The 12,417-nt window shown below is 36.7% G+C and overlaps 2 protein-coding genes across 3 annotated transcripts; both read left to right on the forward strand.

Annotated features, from left to right (window-relative positions):
- Window positions 1-1,137: 1,137 nt before the first annotated feature.
- LOC106659500 (protein bicaudal D) lies at window positions 1,138-7,416 on the forward strand. Its single transcript, XM_014382076.2, has 9 exons — window positions 1,138-2,013; window positions 2,358-2,498; window positions 2,575-3,150; window positions 3,230-3,484; window positions 3,555-3,701; window positions 4,563-4,742; window positions 4,808-5,057; window positions 5,150-5,401; window positions 5,995-7,416. The coding sequence occupies exons 1-9, from the start codon at window positions 1,810-1,812 to the stop codon at window positions 6,372-6,374; spliced, it is 2,385 nt and encodes a 794-aa protein (XP_014237562.1). The 5' UTR covers window positions 1,138-1,809; the 3' UTR covers window positions 6,375-7,416.
- Window positions 7,417-9,395: 1,979 nt separating this feature from the next.
- LOC106659645 (GILT-like protein 1) lies at window positions 9,396-11,087 on the forward strand. 2 transcript variants are annotated; one of them, XM_023463349.1, is made up of 2 exons: window positions 9,396-9,647; window positions 9,732-11,087. In XM_023463349.1, the coding sequence occupies exon 2, from the start codon at window positions 10,040-10,042 to the stop codon at window positions 10,721-10,723; it is 684 nt and encodes a 227-aa protein (XP_023319117.1). In that variant the 5' UTR covers window positions 9,396-9,647; window positions 9,732-10,039; the 3' UTR covers window positions 10,724-11,087. The 2 variants fall into 2 exon arrangements, with proteins under 2 accessions (XP_023319117.1, XP_014237794.1); XM_014382308.2 differs by having other exon boundaries at window positions 9,396-9,617.
- Window positions 11,088-12,417: the final 1,330 nt, after the last annotated feature.

Below are 12,417 nucleotides of genomic sequence, written 5' to 3' on the forward strand. Positions count from 1 at the left end.
GAATCTTATCTTTCTTTAGTAACTTGTTTAAAAAATTTGTTCGAGATTTATAAGTTCAGTCTTCTTTTTATATTACATTGGGCTAAGTTTTATTACTTGCGAGTTCTTACTACGCCACCTAGGAATAAGTTCCATACTACTGATCGAAAAGAGAGCATTGAGTATTTCACGTGTGTCTCGGGACATACTATTGTGAGTTAATATATAAACTGGAATAGAACGTCACTACTAGGAAGTGAAAACTCTGCAACAAAAATATAACAAAAAATTTCAATAATTATTGAATTAATCTTAATCAGGCATAATAATTTAAATAAAAGTAAAATCATTCAAAAACTAAAGTCTATCGCCAACAAGTAATAACTATAAATGATTGAAAAAAGGGTTTAGAAAATTTAGGGAAAAAATATTAAAATTAGTTTAGATCCCTTCAATATAATGTGAAATTAGAAAACTTTTCCATGTTTTTTTGTTTGGCCCCACTATTCGACTCATCGGTGTGCACAAAAGAAGTTCAAATGGTAAATCTTAGATTTAGTTTGTCATGCCCAAGCCCAATCGAGAATCGCTATAAAAAACGCGACAAATCTCTGCGCGCAAGCTTTTTACTCGGCGACGAATTCCTAACTCTTCGAGTGAAATTTAATCACCGCTTTCTTGAGTAGCAGGTATGTAAAAAAAAAAAACAAGCAAAAGTCGATGCGATACTCGCCGTACTATTATTTCAAATAGTTTTAAATAGTAAAAGGCGGCGGTGTGCGTGAGGTCGTCGACCACACACACTTGCGAAGCGATGAGATCGTGCGAACTCGCGCTAAAAATGGAATTGGTTCGCGCGTTATGCGCCGTTCTCCTTTTCCTTCCTCTTCTTCGGGGACTCGCGGAATTAAAAAAAAAAAAAAAGAAGAAAAAAGGAAGAAGACTCGAATCGAGGGCAAACTACATCGCGAGAGTAAATCATCGAAAAAGTAAGATGAGCGGCGCGGGGAGAGGGAAGTAGACTTTTTTTTTTAACAAGTATATCTTCGGCGAGTCTTTTGCGCGAGACTGTCGCATGCGCTGTCATGTATACATATGCCCCCGTACATACCCACACCTATATATACACAGTCCAGCATAATAATAACACGTATAAAGTCGCGCGGAGTAGAGCCGAGCGTCGGCAGCAGCGACACACGCCGCGGCGCACGCATACCTCGCGCGACTTTTTGCAGCACCTCTACAGTAATATACACAGTCACACACACGCAGCAGAGCAGCAGCAGCAGCAGCAGCTCCGCTCCAACCATGATATACCTGCGCCGCTGTACTGTGCACCTGTAATAACATATATCTTGTAAAAGTTTCTCGGAGCTGCGCGAGATGAGCAGCCTCGTCGTCGTTGCTCCTGCTGTTGCTGTCTGCTCGGCCGACCCATCGTCGTCATCGTCATCAACGCTAAGCGACGATTTTCCAGCAGTGCCGCCGCGACGATAACGACGCGACAATACACAGTGAATTACAACAGCTCGCATTGCCCCCAGGTGTAACTCCACATATATACATACGCACGTATCTGTATAAGTGTCTGTAATATCTGTACAGCGAAGAGGCAATTATGCTATCCCGGTGAGCCAGAAAACGACAGATAAGGCATTCGTGTACGTGCCTGGATAGACACACGATCACACGGCAGGAATTTTTGGGTGCAATATACAAGCTGTATATAGATATATATACGTAATAAAAATATAAATATCGCGAGTATCAGTGCTGTAATAGTCGCGAGTGTCGCCCGGAACAGCAGCAACAGCAACAGCAGCAGCGGAAATGGGCGAGGTAGAGACGATCGCCCTGCTGAGATCCGAGATCGAGCGGTTGACGCGCGAGCTCGATGTCACCTCCACGGAGAAGGTCCAGTCGGCCCAGTACGGCCTGGCCCTGCTCTCCGAGAAGGGCATACTGCAGGAGAGGTGCAACGAGCTCGAGCACCTCTACGAGAGCACCAAGCACGAGCTCGACATCACGCAGGAGGTGAGTTTTCCATATACCTGTTGTTGTTGTTGTTGTTGTTGTACTTTTTTTCTGCTCTGATGACATTTGGTGTCGCTGCTGCAATTTAACAGAAAAAAAAATTAAATAAAAAGTAAAGACAGAGAGAGACAAGAGAAGTAAAACATCGCATAGATAGTTGTAATTGACAATTTGGTTCAAATGTTTAATTGTTCTACGTGTTTCAGACATAAAAAAGTATCATAGTTTTTTTCCTCGTTTTTTTCTTTAATTACCAAAGACAAACAAAGTTTCACAATTACACTCGCTTTGCAAAACATGTTGCGTTGCTCAATGATAATCAAAATGAAAATAATTTGTTTCAGGCATTGGCAAAATTTCAAACAACTACAAAATTGACAACGCGCAGTGGCATTGAACAGGAGGAAAGTTTGCTCAGTGAAAGTGCAGCGAGAGAAACAAGTTTACAAACACAAATCATTGACTTGGAGAATGAAGTTAAACAGGTAAGCGATTGCTTAATTTTATACAGGTTTTACAAATATGTACAACCCCTAAATTAAATTAATTCATTTCCTGTAGCTTCACCAAGAGTTGGAACGGGTGACTTCTGAACGAGATCTTGCATTCAGAGAGAAGGACAAATTAAGCGATGAGTGCTCAAAAGCAAAAACTGACCGCCTTCATTTATCGAGTGAGCTGAAAGAAACTGTTGCTAGGGAGCAACGATTATTAGGAGAATTGCATGAACTCGATGAGGATTATACATCTCTTCACAAGACATTATCAACTATGCAACAGAGTTTGTCAGAATTTGAGGTTGCCAAACATGAAGTTGGAAGATTGACAGAGGAAGTTGAATATCTCAACAGCCAAGTAGAAGAGTTGACAAACTTGAAGCAAATCGCTGATAGGCAAATGGAAGAAGCAATAGAATCTTTACAAGCTGAAAGAGAAGCCAAAAATATGCTCAAAAAAGAACTTGATCACAAAATGAATAGTGAATCGCACTACAACTTAAGCAATCTTCTCTCAATTCATGGTATGCCCAATGATAATACCATGGGCAGTGACTGTGAAGATGATTCTTCAGTTTTGAGAAGAATAGAAGAAGATTTAAAATCACATGAACCTGGAACGTCAGCACCTTCTAAACCGGTAAAATAATTATTTGTAGAAAACTTTTTTTTAATGTTATTTGAAAAATGTTTATTGAAATTAACTTTTAATTATGTAGGTTGATTTATTCTCTGAGATCCATTTGAATGAATTGAAAAAACTTGAAAAACAACTTGAAGCTGCAGAAGCAGAAAAACTTATACTCTCTCAAAACTTGAAAGAGTCACAGTCATCTGTTGATAAGAGTCAAGCAGAATTAGAAAATTTTACAGCGCGTATTATTCAATTAGATTCTCATGTGAAAACTTTACAACATATTTACTCAAAATTGCCTGAACAGCAAAAGAGTAATACTTTGGAAAAACTTGACTTGGTAAAAAACTTATCTTTATATTTAATATGTTTTCCTTCTTAAAAATAAATTCCATTTTTATGTTTAAAAGGCTATTGTACAATATCGCCAATGGAGTGAGATGTCTGCTCAAGAAGTCCAAGAACTTCAGAACAATTTGAATGATATTGAAAAAGGGCTTAGAATTTCCGATTCTACTCAACATTTGAAAACAGAACTCACTAATTTACGTAACAAGGTAAATTATGAAATTTTATTTTTTGCACGAATTTTAAGGTGAAAGATCTAATTGTTTTAAAATTACTTTTGTTGATTCTTTGAGGAATCATTAGTAATTTAACGAAATATACAAAATAAGTAGCAATGTTTTACATTAGCATACTATGTTAAATTTAATGAAAGTCACAATTTTTGGAGCAACATACATATGTTGACGCAAAAGTTGAATAGAATTGTGACATTTTCAGATACCTGTAACTAAGAAGAGTCTTCAGGAAAAGGTTGGGGCGTATGGTCTTGTTTACGTATTTACTGATTTGTTAATATGACTTTATCCCTTTATTAAGAACTCTTGCAGCTTAATAATATTGTAATAAAGCCTCCACAAATGGGTTATTTCAAAATAATCAGAATGATTAATGTACTGATGACATTTGAAATATCCTACGATGCTTTGACTAACTTGACTTAATTTCAAATTAACGATACAGAAAATGAGATCAAATTAATTTAATTGTAATAAATGTAACTTGTGTCAGTAAAATTTGGGTTCCTCTTCATCAGTAAACGATCATTGATCTCACTTTTTTTTCAAAAAAGCATGATGAGTTGTGATAAAACTTGCATGGTAAAATATATAAATATATTTATTAAATATTCAACAATTATAATTAACATATTATATACGTGCCCAGTGCAGTGCTTCAAAAGTTTAATCATATATGTACCAAGTATCTGAATACTTCACGATAATTATTTTTCGTGTAAAATTGTAGCCTTTCAAGCCAATTAATAATATAAAATATTTATTACCAAAAGGCTACTCAACTTTTGTAATACCAATGTAAACAACTTTTTTAACAATCTTGCATTATTCCAGCTTCTGGACACAGAACAAAGAAGTATGCTGCTAGAATCAGATGTCAATACATTGTCAAAACTCGCTGCAGAAGCTGGAAGTTCTCTTGAATCAGCACAAAATGATCTTCAAAACATTTCAGATGAAATATCACAGCTTTATCACCACGTTTGTACAGTAAATGGAAAAACACCAGCACAGGTATGTGATGAGACTATCAGTTTTCAATATTGAGCTCTGTTTTAACGTTCTTTTCATTTTAAAAGGTCATACTGGATCATGAAAAAACTATCCCTGGATCTGGAGAAGAAAACAATCAAATTGAATGGTGCAGAACTTTGTTCAAAACAGATATCAAAATTAAAGATCTCGAGAGTCTTAGTAAAGCAAATGAAATTAATAAGAGCATCGCAACAACTACAGATCAAATCAAGTACTTGAAAAAAGCTGTAGAGCACACTATTGAGCTATCTAAAGCTAATGGTATTAGAACTGGAATGTGCAGCACTTGTGAAGGTATAGGAATAATTTTTTTATTTTATTTCTGCGGGAAAATTTACTCTTAAGCTTGAAGATCATATTTTTAATGTATAATGTTTTCGTTGCAGCTTCTGAGAATGGCAATAAGGAAATAGCAGATCTTCAAGAGCAAGTCATCCGATTGAAATCGTTGCTATCTGCGAAACGAGAACAAATAGCAACTCTGAGAACAGTATTGAAATCCAATAAGAATACCGCCGAAGTGGCGTTAAGCAATCTCAAGAGCAAATACGAAAATGAAAAGACCATTGTGAACGAGACGATGGTCAAGTTGAGAAACGAGCTTAGGACATTGAAAGAGAACGCAGCCACCTTTTCGAGTGAGTATTATGTTTCTTTCAACTCTTTGAATCATATCAAAATTTTAAAATTGAAAATCAGTCTTGTCCCTATTTGCTTCACCATCGTTAAGAATGAATATAAAATCTTCGTTCAACTTTTGGAAACATTTTATTTGAATCGGAGCTAGCAAGCATACAGAAAGTTTTTTTCATTCATGCACATTCTAATTGATTATTTTTATTTTTCTCCCTTCTTTCACTCTAACACCATCCATCACACGATTAGTTCCCTTGTCATCAGTAGTTAAAAACGTCCGATTAACATTTGTTCACTTCTTTTTGCTACTAATCAGCTTGTTCTCGATCTATTTACATTTTTCCTCGCTCAAAGTATTATCCATAGATATATTATCCAACTGCCCTATAACTTATGTATTCTCATCACTAGTCTCACTAGTCTAAAGTAGAAAAATAATATCTCTCCTTGCCATCGCTAAATCCTTCATCTAGTCTGACTATAAAATAAAATAATATAAAATCAAAAATTCATCGTTATCATCATTCGTTAATTCTTATCTCTGTCTTAACAAATTAAAACCAAACGAAAACCCCCCTATGTATGTCTTACACAGGTCTGCGAGCCATGTTCGCGGCGCGCTGCGAGGAGAACGCGACCCGCGAGCTCGAGCTGCAGCACCAGCTGGCCGTCGCCGAGGAGGACCGCAAGACCCTGAACCAGCTGCTGCGACTCGCGGTCGAGCAGAAGCTCCACCTGACGATGAAGGTCGAGGAGCTGGAGGTCGACCGGGAGATGCGCAGCACGAGACGCCACCCGAACAGCGGCACCGGAGGCGGTGGCGCGGGTGGTGGCGGCGGCGGAGGAGTCGGAGTCGGAGGAGCAGGCGGAGGCGGAGGCGGCGGTGGCAACGCCGTGGGCAACGGCAGCCGTGGCCGAGGCGGCCGCCTCAATCACTATCAGAACCGTCCCAATCAGGGTAGAGACTTTTTCTAGAAAATAATCAAGATGTGGAGCAAGACGATGTACTACCGACAGCAGCAGCAGCAGCAACGATCCGGTAAGCCGGACGCGGCGCCCCAGCCAGAGAGATATTAATATAAATAACACGATATCGTCTCTCTGCTCCACGTCGTGCAATATCACACTTTTTTCTCTCTCTCACTCTCTCTTTCTCTCTGCCTCTTGTTAAATACGATGGCATCGGGGAGGGAATTTCTCCGATGCCCAAGTCCATTTACTCGAAATAATATTATATACTTATTTATATATTACATATTATATATAATAAAAATAGTTTCGCGAGCGCCCACGTGGGTGTCGGACGTGCGATGTGAAACATTTTTTTAGATCGTTTTGAAGTGCACTCTGCGCGAATGTGAGATTTTTTAAACACGATGACTGTGCGGTAGAAATGAATTGAAACGAGAAATTTTTAAAAACTTATGCTCTTATTATGTATGATTACGCAGCGATTATTATGTTATTTATTTACAGTTATGAAATCAAAGAGAGATAGTATTCCGTTCCAGTTGTATTTTTTTTTTTTTTTCTATGAAACTTTTTTATTTTTATACTTTCTTGTGTCTACTTTTCGATTAGAGATTCATTGTTTCAGTTTCGAGTGACGTAATAATACGAATCTGTCAATTAAAGAATTAGCTGCGAGCGAAATTGGGCAATGAAATCTTACCGCAAAGTATTCGCAAGTTGCGATTTGTGCTCTTATTCGATTCGATTATACCAATGAAAAACTCAGATATACACACATATATTTTTTATAAATTATCAAATGAATTCATTAAATCTGCCTTGTAAAATATTTTATTTATACATAAGGCTGGCAGCTACACTAACATTGTATAATCAATTTTAAGTATGTTATAATTTTTACGCATTAAGTTTCAATCGATCACGATAATGATTTTGATTAGTGCAAAAGTATACTTGTATACATGTTAATACACGAGACATCCGAATGGTCCCTCTGCACGCGAAATTTGCCAAATGTCAGGGCTAATCGATAGCGAGTGAGAGACCAGTACATAAAGAGAATTATAAAAGAGAATAAGCGAATCGACTGCCGATCGTTAAAAGAAATCGCGCAGAATTATTTTTCATCGATGCCAATATTTAACTGTTGAGTATGTTTATATATTGACGAGGAATAACTCTTTTCTACGATGTATAATATCGAGATATCTCCGCTCCTACGGTACTCTGTAGCCAACGAAACATTTTTTATATAGTATGTATAACGATTGTAGCGAAGAATAGAAATCATGATAGATTTAGTGACGTCCCGAAATAACTTCGATTTAGGTGATGAAAACGGTAGGCGGAGATATGCTTTTTGTCCATTTTGAAAAAAAAAACCGAGCCTCTTGCATAAGCACCGTCCCTTGTCCTTCCTTCGTATATCATCGTACATGAGCCTGGAGCTAAAATTCAACTATGTCATTCGTTTTTTCCTAATATATTGTTAACTCACGTTTTCTCTTGATAATGTTATTGACGATGATCTGAATGTTGAATGTTCGTAAAACGAATTACTTTGTATAAGTGTGAGCAGTGATATTCGTCCATTCTTGTATAAGCTTAGGCTTTGTTATATTGTTCTATTGGTTCTACTTTTAAGTCAATGTCCAAAATTGTTGAATGTTAATCAAAGTAACTCTGATTACGTCCATAACGATGTTCCTTTGAGCAAATCTTAAATATATGATGATTTTTACACTTTATTATGCATGTTCATGCATGCAATGCTCCGTATATGGTTGAATTCGGATAACTTGACGTTCTCATTAGCTCCGACGATGGTGTGCGGTTTAGTTTATATAATTAGGATATACTACAAATTCTTCGACAAAAAATATATAATATATTTACAAAAAAAAATTTTTAGTTATTAGTGGCAGAACTATATGTATCAAAAGAATTTCTCGCTTCTTTATGACTGTTATTTATAACTAACTTCAGTTTCAGTTAATGTAAGTAGCATTTACGAGCAAAAGAATTTTTTTCGCATCACATCTACGTTTTTGGAAAATTTATCGTATAGTTCTATACTAATTGTATAATTGTTCTGTACGTTTTCGTGTGATTTTATTAAGTGCAATTCTGTTAAATTAAAAATATCTATTATTTATGTTAAGAAAAATATACACTGCAAAACGTGATAATTCCAATCACTTTTTTCTAGCTTTATATATTATCGGCAATAACGAATGCAATTTTATAAAAGAGAATTAGTATGTGTAAGAAAATTTTTTTTTTGAAGCAACAAGAGCTTTGCAATGAAAAAAAAAGATTGTTTAGTGTACAACTATTGGAGAAAAATTGTAAATAATGTAAATGAGCTACGTCAATGACCTAGCTAGTATCATATTGACTAGAAGATTTTTGTCCATGTAAGAATGACTGAAAAAAAAACTGAAAAAAAAAATATATTTAATTAAACAATGCATAATGTATCTATTGCAATCTACGATACTTTGACTTGTGTATAACTTGTTTTTGTTAGTAATGAATTTATAATGAATTTTAATTTTTCATTAACAACGATGATCTTTTTAGAAAATGTTCACTGGTACATGTGTAAATACGAAAATTATCGACGATATTTTGTAAATCCATGTGTATTTTTGAGCGTTTTCTAATAATCGCACGATTTTTTGTTATTTAACGTAATCGAAAAAATCAAAATGATGAAATTACAAAACGATGTTATTATAATGATACGATTATTGATTTTGTAAATTGAAAAAAAAAAAATTAATAATAATACGCAACTTATTAAATCAAGCGTCATTCATTCACATTTCCTAATTCGGTCAAGTCAATGCCGCAGTGTTTTTTTTTTTTATTAAATTTCAAGGCAAGTGAAAGCTCATTTCGAAAGTTGAATAGCATTATAAAGCCATGATCGATCCACTTTGCATCGGGCGTTGTATGTACCGCCTATTGGCTGTCACGCTGGAAAATATTATAATCATAAGAGTACGAACGTCATCTGCTACTACACGACTTATTATAGGTTAGCAACACTATATATGTGAAAAAGGAGTCAACTATGATGTGCCGACGATCGTGACAGCTCGACTATTTTTTTTCTACCGCTGCACACTGAATTAGTTACCGTGAGCGGTGGACGTGTGCACAATCGGAATAACTCTATTTTTCTCGGTGATAAAATTCAAGTGTCGCCGAGGCACAATAATCACGACGAAGTTTCATACCGTAAGAGTCGTCAAAATATTGACACAGTTGGTTAGCTTAAAATTGCGTTGTGTGTACACAACAATGAGTGTTAGAGACTTTTAAATTTTTTCTCTGTGTTTTTATTTCTTACAGGCTGGATGACACCAAAGTAAATTGTGTTCGACGATATCTCGCTACCCTACTGTGTTTGAGGCAGCAGAAAGGATATTGGATGAAATATGCTACTGAGAAGTACAAGGTTAATTTGTCAGAAAAGTATATGTCATCTTGAAAGATCAACCAAATAGAATAAGTTAATTTATTATTGATTAATTCTAAGATCAAACAATTGAATGTTTTGAAGAAGTATATTACTATTAAAACTAGTTTATTGTTAGTGTTTAGTGTCTAGTCAAAGTGCTCTTTCATGATAGTTACTTGTTGTATAGAATTGTTTCAACATGGTCAAAGTAACTAATTTAAAAATCAAATTATTAGCTTTAGTGTTTGCTATAATATTCTGTTTACAAATTTTCAAACTATGGTCATTTTACCATGAAAAAGTAGAAGCAGAAAGAGTATATGAAAGGATCAAGACGCAGAAAGTTCTTGTGAAGGTTTATTATGAAGCTTTGTGCTCAGATTCAAGAAACTTTATTATTAAGCAATTGCTTCCAACTTATAACACAATTGAAAATTACATGGATGTACAGTTAATTCCCTACGGTAAAGCAGAAACAATTGTTACCAATGACGATTATGTGTTCAAGTGTCAACACGGAGAGCCCGAATGCCAAGCTAATATAATTCATGCCTGCTCAATTCATTTTGTCCACGATCCCAGAAAGCAGTTGGAACTGATATCATGCATGATCAAAAACAACATGTATCCAATGTCCATTCTGAAGAGTTGCGCCGAACACATGAAAGAATACAAGGCCATATTGGACTGCTCGATTTCAATAGAAGGTAGAAGATTGCTGATGAAGTACGGAGAGATGACAAATGAATTGAGTCCCAAGGTTGACTTTATACCTACAATTACTCTCGATAACGATCACGACAATCAAATTCTCATATTGAAAAATTTGATGAGACAAGTTTGTCAGAGAATTAAGGAGCCGCCAAGAGAGTGCGTGAGCTAAAGATTTTCACTCCAACATTCCACTGTAACTTCCTCAGAAAACCGATCCATTTTTATATTTTTTTAATGATCTACTTTTGTTTTTCTTCGAGTTGTCAATGTAATAAGTAATTTTTACTTTTATATGAAAAAAAAAAATCCTTGATCAAGGTAATCGCCACAAAACTTAAACTATTATATTCTATTTTATACCGAAGATTTAAAAATTTCTTCAAAGTCGTCGTTGTGCAGCTAACAACAAATCGCAGCTAAAAAAATGTACATAAACAAATCAATTCTCTCACCAACTACAAGTGTATATTGGTAAAATTTAAAGCTAATCAAACTCGTTATCATTTTGACGAATAAATTTCACAAATGTTAAAGAAAAATAAAAACGCATTTGTTCTTTTCTTCATCCACGAATCCACACGTCGAAGATATAAAAATGATCCTCCATGCGTCGAGTCGGGTCTCGGGCCATTTGCCCCGGCATGGAGTTTGAATTTATTCGCTGTAATCGCGTTCCAGATCACGTCGTCCGATACACGTATGCGGATGGATTTATGCGTGTTACATCGGTCTCGGTGCAGTGTCGCGCGCGGATATATTGCCGGGGATCGACGATCCGTTTGGAAACGTTACGCTCTCGTCCCTTGACAATTTTTTCCACGTAATATTTTTATACATCTCAAAAACGAAACCAATAATATACGAGAGCAATGGCTTCGTAGAGTTTGTTCAATAATTTACCTATACCTATATCGAGGAAAATCGAAGACAATCGCATCTTATCATACGCGCGCGTCTTTTAAGCGCAATAAATAAATCGTGCCCGAAAGCGGCGCGGCAGCTGCACAGCACGCAGCTATATATAAACGAGTACAATGATTTTTTGCCGCGAAATTTCCGCGCTCTCTGCGTAGCACGGCCAAATCGATAATATACATATCGTGTAATAAACAAACGTGTCCGAGATCGCCTCACAAAGAGTCTCGGATAATCGCTCGCGAGATGCATCCATCTATCTCCGTCTTTCTCTCTCTCTCTCTCTCTCTCTCTCTGCATAATAAAATTTTCGGTGTAGTCGCGCGAATACCTCGAGACGTTTTGTCGAGGGAATCGTCGAGATTTCTTGGCCCCGAGCCAGTGTAATAGCGGCGCGCGTGTACACGTTTCCGCGAAGCTCAAGTTCAGATTATAACAATCTCTGCGCTGTGGGCTGTGTGCTTCAATAGCCCTGGATCTCGCGAAGATTCGGCTTGAATACGAGACGGAATATCTTCGATCGTTCATCGATTATCTCGCCCGCGAGTTAGCACCGCTTAAAAGATTATAATTATTATATATAAATGAATCGAAAATCACTCGACGTCGTATCGAAATTCTCCGACGTGCCACATGGTGTGTGCAAGCTCTCTCGAGAGAGCTCCGCACACGTAGCGCACAGCGCGCGAAGTTATTTTTAAAAAAAGCTCGAGGTATGTGTGTACCGTATACGCGTACGCGCTTTTAACCTTGCCCCCTCCTCCCGCGCGTACGTATATTATTTACTCGTACGAAGTAATATGCGCTTCTACCGATCTCGCACGCGGCATAGATTCGAAAGTCGTGAGCTTTTATATCGTGTACGGACGCCGTTTCAAATTTCTTATATACTTTTTCGAGCATAATTGGGTCGGCCTGCAAGAGACGCTCAATCAGTCCCCGATTTTT

This window comes from Trichogramma pretiosum, unplaced genomic scaffold (genome assembly GCF_000599845.2).
Source record: "Trichogramma pretiosum strain Unisexual culture from Peru unplaced genomic scaffold, Tpre_2.0 scaffold39, whole genome shotgun sequence".
Classification (NCBI taxonomy): domain Eukaryota; kingdom Metazoa; phylum Arthropoda; class Insecta; order Hymenoptera; family Trichogrammatidae; genus Trichogramma; species Trichogramma pretiosum.